Source organism: Narcine bancroftii, chromosome 6, assembly GCF_036971445.1.
Source record: "Narcine bancroftii isolate sNarBan1 chromosome 6, sNarBan1.hap1, whole genome shotgun sequence".
Lineage (NCBI taxonomy): Eukaryota > Metazoa > Chordata > Chondrichthyes > Torpediniformes > Narcinidae > Narcine > Narcine bancroftii.
In genome coordinates this window covers 126,330,880-126,358,802 of record NC_091474.1, presented here as the reverse complement: position 1 = coordinate 126,358,802, position 27,923 = coordinate 126,330,880, and the positions used below count along the sequence as shown (strand labels likewise).

The 27,923-nt window shown below is 38.8% G+C and overlaps 1 protein-coding gene across 5 annotated transcripts in view; it reads right to left on the bottom strand.

Annotated features, from left to right (window-relative positions):
* Nucleotides 1–27,923, bottom strand: part of gclc (glutamate-cysteine ligase, catalytic subunit) — a 71,522-nt gene that overhangs the window by 20,233 nt on the left and 23,366 nt on the right. For 4 of the 5 annotated variants that reach the window (XR_011340282.1, XM_069885992.1, XM_069885993.1 and 1 more), the window contains exons 4-12: nt 25,217–25,399; nt 22,106–22,219; nt 20,322–20,380; nt 16,113–16,249; nt 15,947–16,021; nt 6,596–6,712; nt 6,373–6,511; nt 3,916–4,028; nt 2,096–2,188 (exon numbers count right to left, since the gene is read on the bottom strand). Coding sequence is in view for 4 of the 5 variants with exons in the window: in XM_069885992.1 (XP_069742093.1) it covers nt 2,096–2,188; nt 3,916–4,028; nt 6,373–6,511; nt 6,596–6,712; nt 15,947–16,021; nt 16,113–16,249; nt 20,322–20,380; nt 22,106–22,219; nt 25,217–25,399 (1,030 nt within the window). In the remaining variant the exon portion in view is untranslated. The remainder of the gene's footprint in view (nt 1–2,095; nt 2,189–3,915; nt 4,029–6,372; nt 6,512–6,595; nt 6,713–15,946; nt 16,022–16,112; nt 16,250–20,321; nt 20,381–22,105; nt 22,220–25,216; nt 25,400–27,923) is intronic. The other variant, XM_069885994.1, reaches the window with a different exon arrangement.

The following is a 27,923-nucleotide window of genomic DNA, read 5'->3' as shown; positions in this document are numbered from 1 at the left end:
ACTATGCATCTCGTAGTTTTTCTTGTTTTGTCTGGTGTGGTTTTTGTGTAATCTCATGATGTGTAGGTAGCATTATAATTTGAAGGAATGTTATTTTGTTTATTACTACTGTGTACTGTTTTAAATGACAATTAAGGCATCGTATTGTATTAAGATAGATTTTCCGCTTGATCACATGGATCATTTCAGCTCAATTTGCTCAGTATCAGCAGAACCAATAAAGAGTGTTATTTTGTGTATTTTTATGTCAGAACATTTATAGGAATTATTTGATTTTGTGCACGAGTTTTAATTTCAACAAGGTGGATGAGATTGGCCACATCCAAGGAGTGGCTACCAGTAATCATCAACAAGAATATCATAAATGGTTTCAGTCGCACATTTTTGAGGAGTTTGCAAAAAAAAAAGACATTTCAATTTTGGCTGCAAGACCAAAGTATAAATATCCTAAAACTATGATATGGTCTGCAATCTAAAATCAATCTAACTCAATAGTGGAGTTAAACAGCAAAGTCTGCGCAATACATAAAAGTGCTGAAGGAACTCAGCAGGCCATACAGCATCAATAGGAAGCAAAGGGTAACCAATGAATCGGGCCTGAGCTCTTTGTCAAGATACATAAAGTAGCTTCTTTCTCTGAATAAAAAGGTGGTAAAGCTGGGAACTGAAGTAGTGGTTTGACTGAGAAAAATCAAAACTCTTCCTCTGCTACATTGACGACTACATTGATGCTGCCCCTTGCATCCATGATGAGCTCATCAACTTTATCCACTTTGCTGCTAACCCCAATCTCAAATTCACTTGGTCCATTTCTGGCAATACTTTCCCCTTTCTCAACCTGTCTTCATCTCGAGAGATAACTCTCTATAGACATTTTCTACGAACTCATGAATTCCCACATTTATCTCGACTACACCTCCTCATTCCCTGCCCCTCCAAGGATTTGATCCCTTTCTCTCAATTCCTAAGTCTCTTCCACATCTGCTCCCAGGATGAGATCTTCCATTCCAGAACATCCTGGATGTCCTCCTTCAAAAACATGGTTACCCCTCTACTGCCTTATCCGCAACTTCTCTATTTCATGCACATCTGCCCTGGTCCTCTCTGCCCCCCCCATCAACCACCCTACCAGATCCAATAAATTATCCTCTGCAAGTTCCACCACCTACAACATCCCACCACCCTCCACAAGGACCACTTTATATATGACTCCCTCGTTCACTCATCCCTTCTTACTAATTGCCCCTTCAGAACCTACTTGTCCACAGGAAATGCTACACCTACACCCACACCTCCTCCCTCACCATTTGGAGACGCAAACAGTCCTTCCAAGAGAAGAAACACTTTACATGTATCTGCAGGGGTCATCTTCTGCCCCAGTTGTGGCTCCCTCTACATCATAGAAACTGGATGCAGTCTGGGAGATCTCTTCATTGAGCACCTTTGCTCCCTGTGCTGCAATAACAGAAATGTCCCAGTTCAACCATTTCAATTCAACACCCCATTCCAACGCCAATATGTCTTTCCATAGCCTCATTCACTATCAAAACGGAGGCACAACACCTAATACCAACTGGGTACTTTCCAACTAGATGGCATGAACATCGACCTCTCTAGTTTTCTTTAGGCTCCTTCCATCTCTTTCTCTCTTTCCCTATCCTTCTGTTTCTTTTCCTGCAGCTCTCCACCCCTTTCCCTCTCCAAAGAGGGACCTTCCTCCCCTCCCCCAGTTCTCAGCTCTTCTATCCTCCTACCTGTGACCTAAGCTGTTGGGTTATGCTCCTCCTATCTTTTTATTCAGGCATATGCTTGTTTTCTTCTCATACTTTGTCGAAGAGTTCAGGCCTGAAACGGTTATATCTTTGCTTCCTATGGACACTGCATGACCTAATGAGTTCCTTTGGCATTTGTGTAAATTATTACTTGTTAAACTTTTAAACTGTTTTGAGTGGCAACATCATGTTACCACTCAAATACTGCACACCTTTTAAAAATGCAATTTACACCCAGAAAATAAATTGTGTCTATAAACACAAATTAATGGAATGGATTTTATTAATTAATGCTGTCACTCCAATGCAATCAATACACTTACCTCCATTGGTCGAAATTCAACTCTCCATCCAATTTCAGAATTTGGGGGAGGTGGCTTGAATCTCATAGTTTGCCAGTTTGTGGATTGGATGTTCTAGTAACAGTCAAATTTGTGTGTTATTTTTGCATTAGTTTGGAAACAAGACAGAACTGTACCATGAGAGATACATGCCAACATACTGTTTCATTTGGTTAAAGGAGTCAGAGGGTGCAGCCTCATCTTATGGAATGGTCACTGGAATAAAGGAGGAACTATTCAGAAGACAGAGTTATAGAATTCATCACTCCAGCAGACAGGGGATACTCAGTAGATTTTTCCGACATATCTGTCTTTAGTAGGAAGATGGGGTTGACACAGAATAATCATAACCATATTGAAAAGATGGGTTTTCATGGAGGTTCTGGGTTCTGTTTGGCCTAATATATAGGACGCCCAATTTCATTTTACTTTTCATATCAATAAGCAGTATCACCGATTTCATAAAAACAGACAGGCATTTGATACTCCTGCTTTGAAGGTGAACTGGGTTGGAAGAGCAAATCCCAAGTTTATATAGGCATTTTCTCTATACATTGCAGAAACTAACAGCCATATTCAGAATGAAGTATTGTTCGCTGTGAGCTGACGTTATGAAGAAAACGCAAAACAGCAAACATTAATACACCAAGTTGTGTTATCTTGAAGTACATCAGTGCCCAGCATCCTAAATAAGCCAGAGATATAAATATAAGCTGATAAATACTCAGGATAATTTACTTTAAATGAATTAGAATGAGAAAAGTAAATAACCAGATAAACGTTAACAGGGTCCAGACCAGACGTTAACAGGGTCCAGACCAGACGTTAACAGGGTCCAGACCAGACGAGATCATTGTAAATATGAAAAAATTCTATTCCGATAAATAAAATAGCTGTTAAGCAGATGTAATCAGTTAAAATTAACTTGTCAGTGGACTAATGATATATCAGGTCACTTTCATATAAATTTATTATCTTGCACAAATTCATAAGAAAGTGATATTGCTTTATTGTTAGTTCTATACCAACAAAGGATAGATTGTCAATTACAAAAAAAGACAGGGATTTGTCCTGCCTACATGGGTTTCTTTGGTTTTATCTTACAATACCATCTTAAACTGAAAGCAACTTCAACAAATCAGCAAATTTTAATAAAATATTCAATGCATTATTTCCAAACTAAAACCTATACAAATGCATTTTAAACATTTTGTGCAGCTACTATTAGAGATCAGGGAAAGCAAAGCTGATTTTTTTTTTGGCATCCATTAAATACATTGGCTCTCCACTACCTCACACAGAACCAGATCCCTCATCACTCCTCTGCAGTTAAATACATTTCAACACTAAGAATGCTTCCTTCAAAACTAACACAAAGTTTCTCTGCCTGACTACTTAAGGATCCCAGTTTATCATTACAATGGGTCTCCTGGTTAATGTCCTACTTTTCCAACTTTACAAAGCTGACAAAGGTCCCAACCCTCACCAAGGCACCTGTGGTTCTGATCCACATTGCCATTTGTTCTACTAAAATCTGAGTTCTCTACTTTTGTTTAAATTGCTCTGCAAACTCATTCACTCCATGTCATGTCAACATCCCTCACCCTCAACTCCCAGAACTATTCTGGTTGTTTTCTTGTGGTTCAATTCCTTTCCAATACTAGTGCAATTATCTTACTTTATAAACAAATTTTGGTCACTTCTCCTTTGGCTCATGGTTAACTCCTGTGTGATTGCACTTCTGGTCATTGTCTTGGTATGTTAAAAGTACTGAAGTGTAAATGGAAAATCTTGTGGATTACCTCAAAGTGATCAGATTCATTGGCATCATCCAAGTGTATCTTTTCTGCAAAGAGCGTCAAAGGATCACGAATAAAAAGATGAGCTATGTGTTGTGCCAGTAGATGATCAATACCTGAAAATGTATTTTCACATCAGAAATAAACTCTTCATTGCAAATGGATACAATAAAATTATCATACACTTTCTATCCTCATGAAAAAGTTTTTGCCCTGTGAAAAATATTTGATAATCCAACAAAACTTTTCTAGTCTTCCCTACATATTGGCTGCTTGTTGAATTATTTTAACCCTTTGTTCTTATTTCAACACATTACTCTTACCTTATTTATAGTTATAACATAGAAGGCAGAAATAATCTTCTACTCACCAAGTACTCAACTTAAAGGCAAAGGAGGAAAAACCCAACACCCAACCCCAACCAACCAATTTTCCCCTGCAACCGTGTCTGCCTGTCCCACATCGGACTTGTCAGCCACAAACGAGCCTGCAGCTGACGTGGACATTTACCCCCTCCATAAATCTTCGTCCGCAAAGCCAAGCCAAAGAAGAAGTTATAACATAGAAGGTAGAAATAATTTTCTACTCACCAAGTACTCAACTTGAAGTAACAGAAACAAAGTGAAGTTTTGACTCAAGTCGAGTGCACTTTCAATTTAGGAGGTGCAAGTTGGTTTTTGGGGTGGAAGAGGAGGTCAGGGATTTGAAGAGGGGTGGAATGGGCAAAAGAGAAAGTCAAATGTCGCAAAAAAGAGTAGCAAGCTGAAGGACTGGGAAAATGCCAAGACAGACCAAGAAATTAGGGAGAATAAAATATGACCACAATACAGCAAGACTAAACACTTCAAAAGATAACCAATGAAAAGGTGATGTGGGTTCCTCACAGATTGAAAAAAAACAGCAGAAATACTATTTGGAAAATAATGAAATGCAGAGAAATTAAACAAGTATCCATGGGAAGAAACAGTCAACCAGCATTTCAGGTCTGGACACACATTTCTCTTTCTCCCCCCACTCCCCTCCCCCCCAAACTTCCTGTCTCTTCACCTCTCACCTATTGTCATGTACCTAATATAGCCCCTCCTGGACTAGAGTATGCAAATTCAGATCTCATCATATTTTTTAATAATTCCATAAAAATATCAATGTCCACATTGATACAAGAAACCCTTTTGAAACATTCACAAATGGTATTGATGAAATCAATAATAAAGCTTCAACTTCACCGTTCAACATTGCTGGAAATTAAGAATGGCTAAAAACTTTGAAATTTACAGAACACAAGAACATAATGGCATTTTACTCATTTTCTTAATTTTCTTCCTTATGGCTTACAAAAATTAGCCCCTGACTATTGAAAGGTGTACGAATTTTCAGAAAACTTCCAGACTTCAAAATTATTCTGTCCTTCCAAGTTGAAAAGCATGAAGTTAGGCTAGATGTTAGATTAGGTTAAATTGCTTGGTCTTAATTTTCCTTTCAAAATGCAAAGTGTGGGAACCAATCCCTCAGTTTTAATGAGGATACAACAAAGACCAAAGTTATAAACATTAACAGAAAAATTGAACCTCTGCAGACCTGGTGTTAATTGTTTCTAAAATCAATATCCAGAACTTTTTGGTAATATCTACAAACAGAAATCTGCTCTTCCTCAAAACTCATACCCATTTTTGAGTACTAGCCCATTGAAAAAGGTTCTGCACAGCCATTTCAATTGATGGTACTAAATCTCAAGCATTGCTCATTTGCATTTAAATCTGAGCCAAAAGTACATGTCAAATGTGGCAAGAAATAGCAATTGACACAAATGTTTCAATATTTGATAAGTCTGGGGATTTAGCACCAAAGAGACCAGAGGAGAGTAAATATGATGTCAGGGTGTAGGAGGGAGCTCACGGTGGGAGGAAGGAAATCACAGAGATTAGCCAGTCCTCCCCTTCCCTCTGCCCTCTCCCACCCTTCCCAAATATTAGCAATCATTACAAAATTAGGTCACCCACAATTATAGATATTATTAATTGGAATACTAAATTTCTAGAAAAGTTCCATTGTGTATGCCTATCACATTAAACCCATCCTTTTTTAATATTGCCTTAAAATCCTCTTTTTAAAAACAAAATCATTTATCTCTCCTTTACACTATCACAAATCTTCCTTTCTTGCAGATGCTGATCTGAAAAAGAGTGTCAAGCCTGAAATTATAACCGTTTCTTCTTCCAAAGATACTGCCAGACCTGCTGAGTGTTTCCAGCATTTCCAATTTTTATTCCCCTTGTTCATCCCTCAAAACCACCATCCTACCCCAACTTTTTTCAGTTTTGAAGAATCGTCCTCAACCTGAAATATTAATCTCTTTTTCACGCATTCTTGAGCAGGGCAATTTCAGCATGCACCATAATTTGCTTTTGAATGAAGAAGGAATCCCAGTTTTTTTAAAAATATAAATGTATACTTTAATACCTCCTTCTCGAAGCTGCTTGTAGATTTCATCATCAACAGTCAGTTCCAGATCATTGTACTTCTCCCCACATTTGGAGAGGTAACTATCAATCGAATCAAACCTGGACTTCCTAATCCTATACTTGCTGTGCTTGCGAGGCTGAAAAACAAATCAGGCTTAAGCTTCAGTCTGTGCAAGATCAAACAGCAACAAGCAAATATCAACTCTGAATTCACTCATTACCTCCAAACCTCTTTCCTCTCTGGTTCGATCATCCACAGAAGCAGAAATTATGCCCCAGCGACAATCTGTTTCTGATACATAACCCCTATAAATTGGTGCAGCAGCACTCAAAGCCATCTGAAAGGAAAATTGTACTTTAATACAACACACATCTGCAATTCAATTAATTTCAGATTAATTTAATTTCAACAAATGCACAAAACTTATTAAATGCCCTCAAGGCAATTTCATGCTATTGAAGAATCTTGATTTAAAAAAAAATTGTAATCATGTTTATTTCTCTGTGGAGTTAAAGTACTAAATAAAATAACCAATATGAATGAGCCATATGGCCCCAAATTCACATCTTTAAACCAATGTTCTTCCCATTTAAAGTTTGTTTGGTCACAGCTAATAATAATAATGCAGGTAAGAAATTACCTTCATGTCTGGAGTTAGGTCTCATCAAATGTACCCCAAAATGTTTCAGGAAGAGATGGACAATTATTTTTATACCTTTCAATCACTGCTGATATTTATTCCTAAATCCTTTGACAATTTCAAATCAATGATTATCTCATATATAATGGCAAAACAAATCTAGAATGAATAAAAGGTATCTTCAGAACACTAGAAATGATTAGCTCTATCCAATTTCCATTTTTACTACTATTGTTGTAGTGTGAAAAGACAGATGAATATTCTAATCAGACGGAGATGGAATTGAAATCCCTCAGAAATCTCTATTCAAGAATTGAAAAAGAACTTAATAATGACACAGATTGAAGATCTGGAATCAATTCAGAAAATTCTTTGGACTTAACAGGATTTATAGTTACAAGTCCTATAATATCTAATTACAATACAACTCCAATTATCTGAAATCAGATTCGCCAAAATCCTCATTTATCTGAAATTTTTTTGGAGCCAAACTGACTGGGGCCATTGGGCCCCCAGCGGCAGAAGGGACCTCAAGTTCCCGCCAGGAGCAGGACCTTGGTGGGGAAGTGTTGGTGATCGACAGTTTATTGCTTAAAAAGCCTTCCCTTGTTGTTCGTTATTGTATAAACACTGTTACAAGTGATTTGCAGTTGCTACTGGGCTGGTTTTTTTAAAAATGATCAATTCTCCGACAAAACCATTTATCCGAAATGGGCCAGTCCCAACCATTTTGGATAATCAGAGATGTACTGTATTTATTTCAATCAACTATTTTAGATGCTGGATTTCAAGAATGGAATTTTTTAGATGTTAACATTTTTAAAGATTTTTTTTTAATATACATTTTATAACTTCAACAATTGGGGATGACATTTAACTATCAAACAGACATTATTTCAGATACTATCAAATTCGACATTTTGTTCTCTCTAAGCTTTTAGCATTTCCTACTTTTCCTGATCCAAATTTTAAATCTATGAACCCATTAATGGAAAGAGGAGTTCCCACCTACACATAATCAATGGTTATTAGATATTATGTTCTCATTAAAGCTGGAGAAAATTGGGCATAAAGTAATGAAAATCAAGATTTCTTTTGATAAGACTTGGGGCCCATTTATAGCTCACTTCCTTAACTTGATTAATTAGGTGCAACGATGAATGTCGCTGGGCCTGCTTGTTTGGATCCCCTGAGGACACGACTTACAATATAGATTTTAACTTTGGTCACTGAGGTTTTTTCTTTCTTATCTCTTACAATGTGTTACCATTTATTGGATTTAGAATTAAGTAGTATTGATTCTGTACCATATGTTATTATTTGTAGATCTGCAATGGTTTCATTGCAATTGATTTACTGGATTTTTGTTTGTTCTTCTGATAAAAATAAAAATATTTTAAAAGAAAGCTGTACGATTATGAATGTTTAAATTATGATTTATTTATCTCAATACTTTGTTTAGCATTCTGACTCAAGAAAGAAGCCAACATCATAAAGGACCTCCATCACCCTGGTCACAAACTCTATTCACTGCTACCTTCAGACAGAAGGTAAAGCCTGAAAACCAACAACTACAGATTTAACAACATTTCTTTCCAAAGTTTCTATGAGGATCATTGTAAATATTTATCATCCATCTTGCATATTGTCTTTTAATTCAACTAGTTTACCATTGTAGTTTATCTCTTTTCAAGTACCTACTCAGTGAGAATTTCAGTGCTAATTTAGATTGTACAATTAAATTTTAAATTTTTTGCTAATAGGGCCATTTTGGCCAGCTGCCCAATTTATACCCAATTAACCTACAACCCCTGGTATGTTTTAAATGGTAGGACAAAACCAGAGTCCTCAGGCAAAACTCTTGCAGACACAAAGAACAAACAAACTCCTTATAGACAGCATGCAATTCGAACCCATCAAAAATAAATGATCATCAATATAAGTATTTTCTTTCGTTCATTATCATAATCAATAACACCAAATTCTATAAAGTTGTACAAGTGCCTAACCTTTTATCCAGAATTCCAAAAATTGGCACTTTTTTTTTCAGTAGATGACATTACACACAAGTAACGTTAATTTCCTGCAATAAATTCTCCGTTTTCAGAGGGAGACCCCCCTCCCTCCTCAGTCCCCATCATCCTTGTGCCAGTGGATATCCTCTTACCTTCGGTGAAAAGATGACTGTAGGCTCCCAGCACCCAATAGGAGAGAAGCAGGTGGTGGCTGGCTCAATGCAGGAGCAATGCCGTCTTTCCTACCCGTAATCTCCCATGTAGCTGGCAGAGCATTTCCGGCTGTGTAGGGGATTATGGGTAGGAAAGACAGCCATTGCTCCCACACTAAGCCATTGCCACGGTGCTCTGTACATCCCAGATTCAGCAGCAATGCACCCCACTGCCATGTCAAGAGTTAGATGTGGGGGGGGGGGGGGGAAATGGATGGCACAGCACTGCAGGTTGTGCCTGACTGCCAGCCCAATGAGCCAGTGGAGCACTAAAAGTCGCTGGTGCTCAGCTACAATGCCCCAATGGCCTGCTCCTCCTGTAGCTGTGCACCTTGTGCCTGGCCTTCTGCCCCACTTAGCTGCTGGCCATCTTTATGCCTGAGTTCCCAGGCCATCCAATTCCCTCCAACCTTCACCTGACCATCGCGATGGTCGAGGGCCTCTTGTATGGTACATATTGATCCCCCCACCCCCTGCACTTGCTCAGTCCGGCCTAGGGTACAAGATAGTCTGGCACTAGCCTGGGGGTGGGGGGAAAAAAAACAGATGGACAACTAGGGCTAGGAGTGAGGCATTTGCTCGAAGGGACCAAAAATCAGTGTTCCTGAAATCCGGAAGATTCCGAACAATGGCAGGTGTCTAGGCCCAACGATCCCGGAAAAAAGGTCAGGCACCTGTATTACTTTTAAATTATGTATAATTATGTGTGCATACCACAGACAATTGTAGAGATATCAAGTTACAAATGTCAAGTTCAAATAGAAGGGAAAAAATTGAGTTGATTGGTAGAAATGTTGATATTTTTTCAACATCCTACCCCGGCCAGCTATCTCAGCAGTGCACAACCCTAACATCGACTATACAGCCCTGGCAGAGGTGCAGCAGGAAGACCCCAACATTCCGGTGTACTGGACAGTGCTCTCTGGCTTACACCTGGAGGTCTGTGGACCGCCTTAGCCCAAGCCCTGGGGACCCAATATCACAGAGTACTACCCACAAGCCAACAGGTTTGTGGAGAGGTTCCACAGACATCTCAAGGTGGCTTTAATGGCAAGGCTGACTGGACCTAACTGGGCCGATGAGCTTCCCTGCATCCTGTTAGGAATTTGAGCAGCACCCAAGGAGGACATCGAGGCATCCTCCGCTGAGTTGCTCTACGGCACACACCTGGTCATAGTGGATGAATTTGTAATAACCCGAGGACTTAGGGGAGCCCCCGTGACCACACTGTCCCAGCTAGGCCAACCCCACACATACATCCCCAAGGACATTGCCGATTGTAAATATGTATTTGTTCGGTGCTGGGCACACCAGCCACCTCTCCAGAGACCTTACGAGGGGCCATACTGTCTGATAAGAAACAATGGCTTCACCTGTGTTCTGGACATTAGTAGAAGAGAGGAGACTTACCAACGACTGGTTGAAACTGGCCTACTTAGACTCTGACCAGCCCATCACCCATCTGACCCCATGGCGCAGGGTTCAGCATCCTAAGAACTCTGCCCCGATCGCCAGTTCTTTGGGGGGGGGGGGGGGTTCGTGTAACAGTGTGCAGCTCAGACCAACACGAGAAATTATTGATGAAAGTGGGAACCAGCAAGACCTCACATGGGCTGAGACACCCATTTCCATAGGCCACCAGTGGAATGGTGAAACTGGCTGAGCACTACCGGCAGATCGTAGGGAGCCCAGATGCTGGAACTGACCAATCAGTGGCCAGCCCGCTCAAGCCATGACCCAGTGGTGATGCGGCCAAGCTCACTATAAAAAGGAGAGCTACCATTGAATAAACTCAGTGTCGAATACACTCTACCGGCGTGCGTGACTTATTTCCTCTGCAAGCCAGGAGCTATAACCTGGCTGTAGCAGTAATAACCCTGCTACGTCATATTTATTTCTCAAATTATATGTGATTTTCTTTAAGGGGATACAGCTTTGAATTTCTGAATTCAATCCTTCCATACTCAAGTGTGAATCTGATTTCCAAGTCACTACAATATATTTCCTGGCCACTGTTAATGCTATTTTAACAAATTTCATTTGGTATAATGGTAGTTTCAACTTATTAGGTCTTGTTCCTTCTATATTTCCCAATATAAATAAATCTGGGTTCTGTGGAAATACAATGCCTTTAACTTGCTCAAAGAAATGTCCTAGGTCCACCCAAAAGGGCTGTATCTTGGGACATGATAAAGTTGAATGCAAGAAAGTACCTATCTCTTCACCACACCAAAAACATTGATCTGATAAATCTGATTTCATTCTATTCAATTTTTGTGGTGTCAATATAACTGATGTAAAAAATTGAACTAATCTATATCTTACATTAATAGTATTTGTCGTACAATCTCAACAGAGGCCCGATCATCTTTCCTCATCAATTGTAATATTCAAATCCAACTCCTATTTCTGTCTAGATTGATGCACTCCCTGATTAATAGTACCTATTTGCAATAAAAAAAATACATTGCAGTATTAAATTTCTTAGTATTTCCTCTCCTAATAAGGGTTTCCATCTCACTACAGGAATCTCTGGACCTAATTTTTCCATCAAATATCCTCATAACAATCTTCAATATTTTTAATACCTTTTACTAAACCAAATATTTAAAAGTCGATTGTCCTTTGAAAAAGGTACAAGATAATTTTGATTTAGAATTATTGCATTTTAGGTAATATACATCATCTTGCTCCAATTTATTTTGTTCCAAATATTTTAACAAAGGTGTTTCTTTAACACCAGTTAATGATTTTGAGCCCTGTTTATATATAAATTCCTCTGCTAAACTTTCTCCTATTATAACCAATTCTATTTTAACCCACACCAGTTTTTTACTCCTTCAAAAAGAGAAGCAAGAAATCTCATTTAAGCTGCTTTGTAATAATTCTTAAAATTTGGAAGTTGTAGTTCATATTTCCAAGTTAATCTTTCTGTAGAAACTCTTGACATTTTTCCGTTCCAAACAAATTTCCTTACCTGTTTAGTAAAGTTTGAAAAAGATATTGTATTCTTGAGAATATATTCAACTTTAATACAGTTAACTCTTCCTACTAATGTTATAGGTATAATCATCAATTTTTTTTGTCTTTTTCAGTTTATATAAATTCTTTAGATTTTATTTACACAAATCGGTAAATATTTAAAACCATCTTTTGGCCACTTAAATTAAGTATTTCTTTGACAATTACTATAATCTCCTTCCATAAGGGACATAATTCCACTTTTGTCTCATTTTATTTTATAACCAGAAATCTTACCATATTCGCAGGTTCTGTCAAATATATTAATTTCATCTGCAAAGCTCTTCTTGACCAACTTTAAATCTTTTTTCCAAGTCACTCCTAATTACCTCTTCTAATGGCTCTACAGCTAGTATAAAAAAACCTGGAGATAAGGGGCATCCGTCTACTTGATCTCATCAATTGGAATGGAGCAAATATTTGTCCATTCGTTACTACTTTACCTTTGGGATCACTATAAAATGTTTTTATTCAATTTAGAAAGATTTGACCAAACCCAAATTTGCTCAACACCTTAAACAAAAAGTCCTATTCCAGTCTATCAAAGGCTTTTTCTGCATCTAAAGCCATAGCAACACAAATCTTTTCTTTTTTTGTGCTAAATGTATAATACTAATTAATCTGCCACATTGTCTGATTATCTTTTTTTTTTAAAAACAAAGCCTGTCTCATCCATATTTATTAATTTTATGTAATAATTTAGTCACCCTGTTCGCCAGTATTTTAATAAGAATCTTATTATCATTCAATAATGAAATAGGTCTGCAGGATTAAGGTTTCAGCAGGTCTTTTTTTTGTATCACTGCAGTTATTGCTGTTGAAAATTATTCTGGAAGATTATGTGTTTTTGATGTTTGATCATGCATTTCCATAAATTAGAAATCAATAAATCTTTAAATTCTTTATAAAATTCAGGCAGAAAACCATCTTCTCTCAGTGCTTTATTACTTTATAATGAACTCATTGCTTCCTTCACTTCTATCTGTGTAAAATTGGCACTCAATTCTGTTTGCTCTACCATACACAATCTAGGCAAATTTATCAGAGATAAATATCTATATATTTTATTCTCATCTTTTAAAGACTTTGACTGATATAGTTTAGAATAAAATTTCTTAAAAGATTCATTTATTTCTTGAGGTTTTTATAACTAACAGCATTCAAATAATTTTTTATCACATTGTTCTTGACACCTGTCCAACTTTCAATTGCCTTGCAAGTACATTGTGATCGTTCACTTAACTTATACCGTTTAGTTCTTGTAAATCACTTTTTCTGTTCTATAAGTTTGTAATGTATTATATTGAAGTTTATTAATTATTTGTCCATATTTTTTATTTATTTATTCTCAGAATTTCTTCTTTGAATATCTTTTTCCAAAACTGTTATTTCTTGTTCTAATCAGTCAACCTCTAATATATTCCTCCTTAATTTTAGTTTATAATTTGACCACTCAAATATACTTTCAAAGCATCCCATATTACAAACTTATCATTCAGAGTTCAAGTTCGTATTACAAAATAGCTGTATTTGTTTTCTAATAAAATCGCAGAAGTCTATTCTTTTTAATAATAATGGATTCAATCTCTATCTGTAAACTGATTTTTCTTTATCAGGCATTACCACCATCATTAATAAAGGTAAATAATCAGACAAAATCCTCACTTTATATTCTGCTTCTAATATCCTACCTTTTAATTGTGCTGAAACTAAAAATCAATTCTAGAAATAGGAATCATGCCTATTTGAATAAAAAAAACAATCCCTTTCTCTGGGGTGAATTCTCCTCCACACATCTATTAAGTTCAGGTCCTTCATTAATACCAGTGTAGCTTTTGCTGCTTTAGCTCTTAACATTCCTCTAGTAGTTCTATCTACAATCTCCTCCTATTAAAATATTTTTAAGCACCTCAGCTATTCAAAATGTTTCCTGTATTAAACTTTTCATCGCCCACATTTGGTGCATACAAATTCAAAAGAGTCCACAATTCCGAATATATTTGACAATGTACTATCACACATCTCCCTGCAGGATCAGTTTCTATATTTTGTATTTAATTGGAAGATTTTTTCCCCCACCATAATTGTCACTCCTCTTGCCTTGGAATTAAACAAAGAAGCTGTTACATACCCAACCCAGGATCTTTTCAGCTTCAAATATTCTTTTTTCAATTAAATGCATTTCTTGAAGAAAAGCTAAATCTACTCTCATTTGTTTAATATGTGCTAAAACCCTTTCTTTTCACATTCCCATTTAGTCTATTAAAATTAAAATATAAACATTTCACTATGTTACTCATCCCGATAATCTACTTCTACAGCCTATGCCTGCAAATCCTCCTCCCAAATTTGAAGTTCTTGACCCTCTCCACTACGGAACCCTCGATGAGGACTGGGTCAAGTTCCCAACTTCCTCCTGAAGTACATCTCCATGGTTTAGCTGATGTTGAGCGCAAGGTCATTGTCGTTACGCCATTCAACAAGCTGATCCATCTCCCTCCTGTACACTTCCTCATTGCCGTTTGTGATTCTGCTAACAACTGTAGTGTCATTGGCAAACTAGTAGATAGCATTGGAATTGTGCCTGGCCACACAGTCATGGGTGCATAGTGAATAGAGCAGTGGGCTAAGCACACATCCTTGGGATGAACCTGTGTTGATAATCTGTGATGAGGAGACGTTGTTTCCAATTTGTACTGAATGTAGTCTTTCGATGAGAAAGTCAAGGATCCAGTTGCTGGTGGGGGGCGTACAGAGGCCTAGAGTGTGTAGCTTCTTGACCAGCACTGAGGGAGTAATGATATTGAAGGCTGAGCTGTAGTCGATGAAGAGCAGCCATATGTATGTTGCTGTTTTTGAGGTGATCCAGAGCTGAGTGGAGAGCCAGTGACATTGCATTTGCTGTGGTGCAAATGTGACAATAAGCAAATTGCAATGGGTCCAGACCTTTGCTTAGGTACATATTTAATTCTGGCCCATGACCAGCCTCTCAAAACATTTCATTACAGTAGAAGTTAGTGCTACTGGGTGGTAATTGTTGAGGCAGATCACACTAATCTTGGGTACAAGAGTAAGTGATGCCCTTTTGAAACAGGTGGGAACCTCTGACTGCAGCAATAAGAGCATCTCAATGAGACGAAATTACTACTTCAATTTTAAGTCTAAACCTTAGATTATTCTGAGAATGGTAACTTTATGAAGGTTAGAATTACAAGGTTAAAAATGAGGTAATCAAATTCAACCAGCTGGGTTCAACAAATTCAGCACATTCCAGCAAGAGGTAATCCATCCAGCAAGTAGCCAAATGATCCAGCAGGCAAACGGTCAAATTGATCGAGTCTTCCGTCATCACCTATTAAAACTTGGTTCACTGAATAAAGAGTGCTTCTCACTGTTTTGGTTGTTCAACCGTGGTTGAAATTCAGTTGAATCACATCTTTCCACGAGTTTTAGACCTATTCATTGTTCATTATTTTTGAAAATGCTACACATATCCAAGTCCTAATTTATCATGGGGAAAAAGCAGAACAGGACATCCCCATCCACAGCCCTTCCTCCCCATTAAAGTTCCATATCTTTCTCATAGGCCATCCTATGCCTTCCATGCCACTCTCTCAGAACCAAAACGAGCTCTCACAAACATGATTCCTCACAAAACAAAGACCAAAGGTACTTGCACTTACCACAATAGGGCAAATTGTAGCTAGCTGGTCATAAAGATATCTAGCTTCTGAGATGCTGCAAGCTTGGAATGTAACCTTCCCCAAAACAAAAAAGATAGTTATTAGAATAGTTCAGCGAAAACTTAAATGAGCAATATTCACATATCTTTCAAACCTGGTCACTAACCTGAAGGCAACAATTGCCCATTCCAAACCCCATGGCATCCATATAAATGTGATCAGGTTTTGTTGCTCTTGCTGCTTCTCCATCATCATTAAGGAACTTCTCAACAAAAGGAGAGGACACATTTTTGTCTTTATAAACTGAAAGAAAACAAGCTATAAGCATGGCAACACCCAGCAGTAGTAAAAAAGAATAAAGTCAAACAGATCCATTTCCCACGCAGAGTCATTGATTTCAGGAAATTTGTAGTATTAGAGGGAAATTAATCTAAATCTTTAAAGCAAAGGATGGTGAGGAATAAAAATCTATAGAAGGCAAAGGTAGAAACCCTCATCACCTATTGCAGTGAGTACAAAGTTACCTGGTAGCTAGATGGTGAAATGATGATTCCTTACAGATAACAGCATGAAAATAATCTTACCACCTGAATGTAATTCCCATTAACAGAAAAATGGTCACCAATATCGGTTTTGAAATATACTAATTACTATTGAAACCACACTTAACCTGGAGAAGTCTTTTGTGAGGGACAGTGTCCATTATTTTAAATAGACAACAAAAAAAGATTGGCAGATCTGAGCAGCATCTGAACAATGAAGATAAGATCACACAAAGCTCATGGTGTTCAATTCCTGAAATAAAAACTGAACTAATCTAATACTTTTACATCAGGAAAATTAGTTGAATGATTTTGCTATATTGTCAATGCTGAGAAAAATAAGACCACCAAGAAGTTAAAAAACAAAACAAAACTGGAGGTTTTGTCAAAGTTGAGACAGGATATCCATCCAGCTTGAGTTTCCATCCACCTTAAACTTTGTTTAAAAACAAGCCTAATATCCTGACCTGACACAAAAGTGAGTCAGCTTCATAAATTATACTCTCTGGTTTATCTTGGATTTGGTTTTGTTGCAGTTAGGTCAGTCTCAACTTCCTACCAAAACATAGCTATGTTTTATTAACCAGGAACTATAATGAACCTGGAAATTCACTTCCTACTGCAGTCCAGATCTGAAGTGTTCATGTTGGATAACCCTGATCTGCACAACAACCTTCACAAAGGCACCAGGGACTCAAAATCACAACGTCAGATCAAGCTAGAGTCCCAAACAAACAACCACAGAATGCAGCAAGATGTGCACGCTGTCATGGGCTCGTCAGGCAAAAGCATTGGCAACAATGCCTCGATCACTGGTGAGCACAATGGATCCTATGCTCATTTTAAACAGAAAGACAGTGAAACAATGTCATCTGCCCTCAACAGCCACAGATGTTCTTGTACCACAGTCATTGGTGCAGTCACCAGATCAACCTCCTGGAGAGTGAACCCGTGGAAAGCCAGTGGACTGATCAGAGTTCCTGGCTGTGCCCTCAGAACCAGCTGGCAGGAGCAATCACAGACATCTTTACTATCTCCCTATTTCAATTTGAAGTTCCCATCTGCTTTACATTCCACCACCATCCCAATGCCAAAAATACACCACAACATGCCTTCACAACTACCACCTGGTGCTTCTGACATCCATCATGAAATAGCTAGAGAAGATGGTCATGGCACATAACTCCAGACTCCCAGAGAGCCTTGATCCACAATTTGCCTACCAACTCAGCAGCTTCACAGCAGATGCCATCACCCTGGTCCTACTCTCATCCGTGGAACATCTAGATAACAAGGAAACCTACATTAGCCTCTTGTTTATCAACTATTTTTCTACCTTAACATAGTCCCAACCAAACATCTCCAAACTCCTGGAACTACTTCTGATCCCTGTAACAGGATCCTCAACTTGTTCACCAGCAGACTGCACTTAAGTGAGAACTGGCAAAAACATTTCCTTCATGATAATCCTCAGCAAAGCAATGACACCACTAGATCTCAAACAACTAATTCACCAGACCCAACAAGTTTTTCTATCTACTTTGTCAATACACAAAAGTGCTAGAGAAACTCAGCAGGTCACGCAGCATCCGTAGGAAGAAAATGATAACTGAAGTATTGGGCCTGAGCCCTTTGTCAAAGTATGTGCAAAAAGCAGACAGATACAAAAAAAGAGGGGAGGGGAAGAAGAAAGGAGGGAGGAGAAGAAAGGAGGGAGGAAGGGTCAATGTGGAGAAGCACAGGCTAACAGGCATGTAGGCAACACTTTCCTTATTCTAATATCCTAATTTCAAAGTATCATCTTCCAAAGTGCAAAATGCAATATCCCAAATTTAGATCTCTTTAATCCAATAAATCAACCTCTGCTCTGTGGCTGTTACTTTATGTAGTTTTAATTCTTTGATAGAACAGATAAACATTTTGTATAGCTTCGCCATAAGACTTACATAACGGTGAATAACAAAGCATTTACTATAAAGATAAATTAGACTAATTACTCAAAAGTTGGCATAACAAAAGCAATAGCTAAAGACTGCTATAAAAGCACAAAGATGTTTAAAGAAAAATTTCTCGTGCTCACACTTCCTTCACATCTTGTAGCCTCACTGATATTATGACATATTATATCATAGTCACTATGGTTATATAACAGACAATAGTTCTCTTAAAGAGACAGGCAAAATTAACTAAGAATCAAAAACACAAGTTTTAAACTTTACAGGTGGATATGGTAGGAGGATTAAAGAGAAAAAAGCCAATAGGGGATTGAAGTAGCTCTCTGAATAGAATGGAAAGGGAAAGGGTTGAATAGCTGTAAGAAAAGAGACAAAGGGGTAGGGAAAGAGAGGGAAGGGATTTAACAGAAATTGGAGGTTGATGTTAATGCCATCTGGTTGGAGTGTACCCAGATAGAATCTTGACTGCTGTTCCTCCAATTTGCAGGTGGCCTCAGTTTGGCAGTGCATGTAGGAATGGCATGTAGAATTAAAATGATTGGCCACTGGGAGGTCCCTGTTATTGCAGTGGGTAAAGCAAAGGTGCTGAACAAAATGATTTCCCAGTCTGCATCCAAACTCAATGATGCAGAAGCCACAACTGGAGCACTGTTTGCAGCAGATGACCCCTGCAGATTCACAAGAGTAGCATCTTTTGGAAGGACTCGATCGGTGGTGAGGGAAGAGGTATGAATGCAAGTGTAGCATTTTTCGCAGTCACAGGGGTAGGTCCCAAGGAGGCAAAGTGGGAAAGGATGAGTGGATGAGGGAGGGGCCAGAGGCAATCCCTGCAAAAAGCAGAGGGAAAGGTATGTCTGTGGTCAGATCACAATGTAGGTGGCAAAAATTGAGGATATACGTGGGATTCAGAAATTGGTGGAGTGGTAAGTGAGGATAAGGGTAATCCTGTGTTTGTTCCCTCTCAGGACAGACAGGGCTAGGGAAGAGGTGCGGTTAAGGGCCGAGTTGATAGCAGTCGAGGGGAGGGTACTTTTTTTTAAAAAAAGGAGACGACGTCTTGGATACTCTAGCAGGTGCGACGGAGACAAAGGAATTGAGAGAAAGGAATAGAATCTTTACAGGCGACAGTGTGTGAAGAGGTGCAGTTGAGGTAACCGTGGGAGTTGGTAGGTTTGGATAAAATATCTGTCAAAGGTTTGTCTCCTGAGATGGAGGTAGAAATCCAAATAAAGGAAGAATGATGCCAGAGGTACACCAAGTGAATTTGAGGTCAAGGTAAAAGTTATCAGCAAAGGGGATAAAACTGATGAGCTCATCATTTGTAGAGCTGGCAGTACCAATGTAGTCATTAATGTAGCAGAGGGAGAGTCAGAGTTAAGGAGACTTGCCTGTGTGGGCTCACAGCATGGATTATTCCATAACCAACAAAAAGGCAGGCATAGCTGGGACCCATACATGTATCCATGGCTTGCAGAAAGTGGTTTGAGCCAAAGGAGAATTTAGAGGGTGAGAAACAATGGTGAGAAACCATTTTGATCTTTCCGTCTCCATCTTGGGAGACAGACCCTACAGAAATTTTCTACAAAACCTACCAACTCCTAGTTCCTTGACCACACCTCTTCTCACCCCATCTTCTGCAAGCATTCTATTCCTTTCTCTCAATTCCTCTGCCTCCATCACATTTGTTCCCTAGATGAGGTCTTCCATTCCAGAACATCCAATACATCCTCCTTCAAAAAAAAAAGACTTCCCCTCTACTGCCATCAACGCAACCCTTACCCACATCTCCATTTCTTCCTCCATACATCTCGAGGAGAGGAAGTCAAAGCTATGAAAGAAAGTGAAGAACTTAATGGTTAATGAAGTTATTTTACTTACTTGGTACATTAATGGCTACTTTTTCACCCCTTCGATGACGAATATTCCTGGTCAGAGTGCTGAAGAAAAATTCAACACGAAACAAATATAACATTTGAAAAAATGTATGCAATTCATTCAGCCTGAATCAGGCAAATGGAACATCCAAATTTAGAGAAAGTTACAATATAGGCATTGCCCAATTTCTTCAAGTCTTAACATTAGAGGTTTAAAGTACTAGAAGTAAAGGCTTAAACAGGTACAGATCAAATGCCCCATTGAGATATCTGATTTAACTTGTGAAGCTATGGATTCAGAGACAATAATACTTTGAAGACGATAGGCAGATTCTCAAACCAATGAAGTAATCAAACAAGTAGGTCACAGCCCACACAAGCAAAATGGACTGAATACCCTGTTATTGCAGAGTAATATTTCACAATAGGCATCAGCTTATTCAGTGTAAATTCCAAAATAAATCTGAAATCTGAGCATTGCAAAATATTCTGGTTTAAACAGTTTCAGGAAGTCGTCCTTGGTTTAAGAAAGTGTAGAGAACTTCTGACTTGGAGGAAGTCTCAGCAGGAAATTTTAAAAATTCATATCTGATCACAAGCACCAGTCAGGGAATCTTTTACAAAAAGGCCCAATACAGTAAATATAGTTTCATGATATGTGTCAAATAAAGGAATAAAATTGTCCTTCACAAAATCCATTGAATAATTGTGAGATCAAAATCAGCCAGGATTCTTTTTTTATATAACAGTAAGAAACTACCTCCAAACCAAAAGGCAGTTAGACTGTTTGCTATAAGATTTGAAGCATATAATGGTGAATTTGTTAGTGGGTTCTTGAGAAAAGACTAAAGCATCCATCAGAATTTCATGGACAAAATGACTAAATTGGCAATGGACAAGAAGCTAGTCATTAGAATAAAACTGTCAGACTTTATGAGCCATTATATAATCATCATTTACTGGAAACTATATTTTGATCAAATCTACATTTTGCAGTGGTAAATGAAATTAAACAAGTGCCAATAACACTTATTGAAGATGGCAAAATACTGTCAAATGTGATCTGCTTCATCCATTCAGGCAATGCTAATTTGTGGTACACTCTTTATGTGGGCAACATGAGTGACTGACAAAGCATTTACCTATCTATTGATATATTATTATAGTGTGGCTTTTATAGAAACCCTAAGGAAACCTGGCAGACAATCAGAAAACACTAGAACCAGTGACCATTAGCTTTAGTTACAGAAAATGGTAGGACTGGTCCATGTCAAAGTCTTTCTTTGGGGCAATGCAAATTTTAATTGGTATTTGACAGGACCTTGCAAAAATTGATTGGAAGAGGCTGTTTGCAGTTAAAGGGATGTTTGGCAAGTGGGACCCTTTTAAAAAGAGAAAGTTCACAGGAGAGTGAAAGGCAAGTGAATGCTAACCCTACCCATCACCAGTATAGGTGAATCAAAAACTAGATGACACAGATTCAAGGTGAGAGTAGTTGGGGGGGGGGGGGTGAAAGAGGGGGAAGAGATTTAAAAGGACCATGATGGATACGGAAAGTGATGGTTATGTGGAATTAGCTGCCAAAGGAAGTGGTAGAGGCGGATACAATTGCAATATTCAAAAGACATTGAGACAGGTAAATGGGCTGGAAAAGTTTTGAGGGATATTGACAGAATGCAGGCAAACTGGGCAATCCTGGACTTCACGGATAAGATGAGCTGAAGGGCCTGTTTCTGTAGAACAGTGAAACTAGAAACACATTTGTTAATGAGATTGGCATCAACTCACCCAAATCTTGGATGCTTGCTAATTGCTTCATCTGGGAAAAACAGCGATTTAGAAGCTCCACTTTCAATTGGTTTTGGTTCGTATACAGGTTGTGTAAATTGATGACACCCAAGCCTAGAAAATAATTTTTTTCTCCAAATTAACTTAGAAACATTTATATAGACATACATAAAATTAGTTTAGTATCCTTTCTCACTTTTCATTCACCCATCAACACCCAAGTGCTCAAACATTCAGGTTGAACATTTTGGTTAATGAAATAACTGGATTGTATCATGGATGGAATGGTATTGTGATACTAGGTCCAGTTTGGTGCAGAAATGAAATGATAATTCAGTCTCTTTGTCCCAATCAGGCAGCAGCATCTTCAGTCAGACATTGTTAGTGAATGTCCCTGTGAACCATAAACAAATGCTACTGTTATGAAAATACTGTACTTGCAGGGTGCATGCACAATAAATTGATATTGTCTATTTCAATTGCAACTTAGCCATTTTTAAGACATAGAACTTGAGAGTGAAATTTTGCCTCTTGCATTTGGAAAGAATGAAAAATAATTACCTTTATGTTTTCTTTCTTTTAATCACCCTTTTTAAACCATGTTTTGCATGATTCCAACACCTCCTAGCACAGATTGATTAGCTATTCTTCAAACTTATTGGTTAAGGAATTAAGGAGTTTGCTGGACTCATGCACATAGACTACGTACCATGGTAGATTTTTTGGGTACACTGATTACATAGCAGTGCTACTTTTTTTATTCCATAAAAATGCAAATTGCTTGGGACCCATGGGACCGATCCAAATTCAGCTATTAAGGATTCATCTAAGAATGTAGGTAGAACTGCAGTCATCCCAAATTCTTGAATTCAAGTCTCAAGAACTGAGCAACTATAAGTTATACAGTATCTATTTACATCATAATCACTGAACAATATCAGAGATTTTAGTTTCAGGGTTCAACAAAATATGCATTGAGCAATGAGGCTGCCAAAACTGATTTGATAACAAAGCTTCCTTCAATCTCAAATTCAACCTTGCAGATCAATTGGTGAAAGTCTTCCCAGGTGCCATCATAAAAATTGAAGGTGCCCAAGAAAGTGAAAATGGATAGAAGTGCAAGACAGAATTAAACAGCATCTTTTCCCTCAAATCCTAGACCCACAACACTTCATTAGTCAGGAAGCCACAGAAGTGCCTACACTTCAGAAAGAGGTTGAGGAGAGCAAGGCTACCCGTGACAACTTTTTACACATCGAGATGGCCAGTCTGACTGAATCACACTGCCAACCCTCCTAGGAAGTGGGTAAACTTACCGGGTATGCATGGTAAGCCATTCACCCTGGACCATGATTTACCTGGTTCATCTGGATCTCATATCTAAGGGGGGGGGCCCCCCACTTCCACCAGTGAGTTCACAAGTGACGAATTACGTATTCACAGGGCAGTTAAATAAAGCACATACACACTCAATGTATAAAAGACCATGAGGAAAAACATGCACAATTTAATTAGACATACTTGCTCAATATATAAAAGACCATGCAAAAATCTACCATAGTGGACAACAGACTGTTCGAACTGAGAACAAACTCACAGACCAGCTTGTCATTATTTCCCAAGCAATAGAGTATAACTACTTACAGAGCATTACATTGTATTTGGCATTGTAAGAAATCTTGAGATGATTTAAAGCCCAATGGCCACGCCCCAATATATTACTGCACAGTTATATTTCACAGGGTGGCCAGTCAAACTGTTAGTGCATACCTGGGCCTTAAATCATCTCAAGATTATTTATAATACTACAAGACTGATCATGCACGCAGGCATTAATGTCACGAATGGTACCTGGCTGAGCATTTACACTGCCACAGAGTGATTAACAAGTTAACTCGGCTGGGCTCTGGTACTACCTCCCCACCATGAGTCAGAGCCCGGATGAATTTTACTCACTCTGCCCGGTTGAGACCTTTCACAACGTCAGATTACCCGCTACGGACCCGCTAAATTAGCTGGTTCAACCTACTTTATTTAGTGGTGTGAAAGGGGTGTGGTATGGCAGCTGCAAAGCATCAGACCGGAAGTCAAGAGGGTAATCAAAACAGCTAAGATCACTGTGGTCCCCCTTTCCTCTATTGATGAAATTTACCAGGAGCATTGCTCAAACAAGGCTCAAAGAATTATTGAGGATCCTTGCTATCCAGCACACAGGATCTCTGACCCACTTCCATCAAGGTGGTGGTTCAGGACTGCCAGACTGGGAAATAGCTTCTTCCCACAGGCTGTGAGATTGATGACGGTCTCCAGTAACTGAGTAAATCATTTGAAATATTTTGTTTTAAATTGTATCTTTATGTTTACATGTGATTATGGTCTGTGTGCACCTGCAGTGTTCCAAGAAATGAAGTTTTGTCGGGTTGTATATGTAGTCAGATGATAATAAACGAACTGAAAGAGCTATTTTCCACCTTACAAACTTGCCACAAAGCTTTTCCAATGTTTAAGCAATCAAAATTAACATATTAAATTATTCAATTGTTTAAATAGAACTCAAAATACATAAAGCTTACAAGCGGAAATTGTTAAAATCTAGGTACTTCTCATGGAAGCCAATCAATTTATCATTGAAGATATACGGCAAAAAAAAGACCCAAAACAAAAAAATGGTTGGCACTCATGTCAAATGCTATGAATTAACACAAACTTAGTCTGCTGAGGAATTGAAGCCTTGTTTTAAACTGATATTTAAGGTATTAGATAATATACAATTGTCTATTAAAGGTTGTTTCGGGAAAACATTGCCCATCCCAAATATCAAAAGTCGAACTCTCTTGATAAGAATTCAAGACTCATTCCTTTAATGTAGTGTCAAGGATTATTACTTTTGTAAATTAAATAAGCAGATCCAGCAGTAAGAAAATTCCACTTTAGGAAGGCAATAAGATACAAATTCTTTTAAAGAAATGCAAGTGAAAAAACATACCTCTTATCCAATAACATCTAACTTTGACAATACAAGACATACACAACCGTCAAGTATTCAGAGATAAGTTAAAACCAAAACATTGAGGGCTTATCTCAAGTTATTTTGTGAACTCTTGTACTAACCTGGGGAAAGCTGTGATGGTGCAGATGGCCTCATTTGGTTTCAACAAGGCAAACACTTCCTGTCGCCGCAACTTCATGTTCGCTTCCACAGTGTTAAAATCTGCCATAGTCCCTCCATATGGTTGACCTGGTGTCCCTTCAATCATGTAGCTTGCATACTCAGGTCTCCAAAGAGTCGGATGACTTCAGGCAACGTAACATAAAAATGGGACATCAATTCTAATCTTGTTATTGGCAAATCCTATCCATATGATATGCTACAATTTGTCAATGTTCTTAAGACTAGACTAAAAACATTTAGGGTAGTGCAGGGATTCTTTCTCCCAATTCAAGTGGCCTGCATGAATGGTTAGCACAACACTATTACAGCATCAGCCACCTGGGTTGGGATCCGGAGCTGTGAGGAGTTTCAGTGTTCTCCGCGTGCTCCAGATTCCTCCCACCTTTCAAAAATGTACTGAATTTGGAGGTTAATTTGTTTATTTAGGGGGCATGGGTTCGTGGGTCAGAAGGGCCTGTTACCAAGCTGCATTTCGAAAAGAAAACGTGTAATATAATAAATGCTGGAAACGCTCTGCCTTCCGTCAATTAACCAATTCTTAATCTATGCCAATATACTTCCCCCGACTCCATTCATTTGCATCTTATTGATAAGTCTCTTTTGCGGAACCTTATCAAACGCCCTCTGGAAATCCAAATACACAACATTAATCTGTTTCCCTCTATCAACCGCACCCATTATATCCTCAAAGAACTCCAGCAAGTTTGTCAAACAAGATCTGCCCTTTCTGAATCCATGCTGCGCCTGCCTCATGGAACCCCTTTGTTCTAAATGTCTCACTATTTCATGGTTAATGACATCTTCAAACATTTTCTTGACTACAGACGTTAAGCTAACTGGCCCATAGTTACCTGTTTCTCCCTACATCTCTTTTTAAAAAGTGGCGCAATATTTGCTGTAGATGTTGAAGTGCTTTGAGAAGTTGTTTATGGAGCAAATCAACTCCTATCTCATGAAGGACCTGGACACACTTAATTTCACCTATTTTTACAATAGGATAACAGAAGATGCAATTTCACCCTCCACTCTGCATTAGATCTCCTAGACCAGGGGTGCGCAACCTTTTAATTTTTAATTTAAACATATGGTACGTTCAGCCCACGAGTCCATGGCTTCCCAATGAATCTACATCCCCACTACGTTCTCGAGGGCCGAAATGACCTGTTTCCATGCTATTATGTGCAAATTAAAAATTAAAAGGTTGCCCACCCATGTCCTGGACCTTTAAAACACTTACATCAGGCTGTTGTTTTGACAACAGCTCAGCGCTAAACACCATGATACCAACATATGACCAAGCTAAAGGATATAGGATTCTGTCTATCTCTCTGCAATAGGATCCTTGACTTCCTCATCGGTCAGCCCCAATCAGCCACAGTGTTTGAAGGAGACATCTCTGACCTGGCATGGAATACCTTGTCCAGGGAACAGAAACTGAGGAATTCAGAGAAAAGAATGTTAAGAGTGTTAAGAGATGAAGTTGAGGTGGCTGTGGGAGTTGGTGGGTTTGTAGATGTTTGTCTCCTGAGATGGAGACAGAGAGATCGAGAGTGTTGTTAGAGATGGACCAAGTGAATTTGAGGTCAGGTTGGAAGTTTGCAGCAAAGTTGTCATCGATATAGTGGAGGAAGAGTTGAGGGGCCTTGCCTGTGTAGGCTTGTAGCATGGATCGCTCTATGTAGGCAACAAAAAGGCAGGCATAGCTGGGGTGCATACGGGTACCCATGGATACCCCTGTGACCTGGAGAAAGTGGATGAGTCAAAGGAAAAATTATTGAGGGTGAGTAAGGAAGGTGTGATGTGTCAGTGAATTTGTAGATTAAGTCGGAGCTGAAGTTGGCTGCACAGTCATGGCTGTACCTCCCTGGATGAGGTATTCCATGCCAGGTCAGAGATGTCTCCTTCAAACAATGTGGCTTTCCCTCCAACACCATTAACTCAGCCCTCACCTCCATTACCTGCACATCTGCCCTGGCCCCCCTTGTCCCCACACATAGCAAGGACAGGATTCGCCTTGTCCTCACCTACCACCCCACCATCCTTAATGTCTAATATATCCTTCTCTACCATTTCCATCACGTTATCCCACCAGCAGACATATTCCCCTTTCCACCTTCTGCAGGGACCGCTTCCCCCATGACTCACTCCATTATGCCCTCCCCACCAATCATCCTGTGACCACAGGAGATGCTCCACTTGCACCCACACCTCGTCCCGCACTACCATTTGGGGCCCCAAGCAGTCCTACTAAGTGAAGCAACAGTTCACTTTTGAACCTGCAGGGGACATCTACTGCATCCAGTGGTCCTGATGCGGTATCCTCTGCATCGGAGGAACTGGGTGCAGACTGGGAAACCATTTCATTGATCATCTCTGTTCTGTCCACTTCAATAACATGGATCTCTCAGTGGCCATCTATTTCAATTCCCTGTCCCATTCCCTTACTGACATGTCTATGGTCTCATGCACTGACTGACTGAGACTGCCGTCTTATCATATCCAATTAACAGCTTTTGTCTGTTGGCCTGGACTCCTCCCCCTCCCATTCTTCCCCTTTCTATCCCTAGTCTTTACTAAGACACCAGTCTATTTTTTGTTTCTACCCTGAAGAAGGGTTCAGGTCCAAAATGTCAGTAATACATCTTT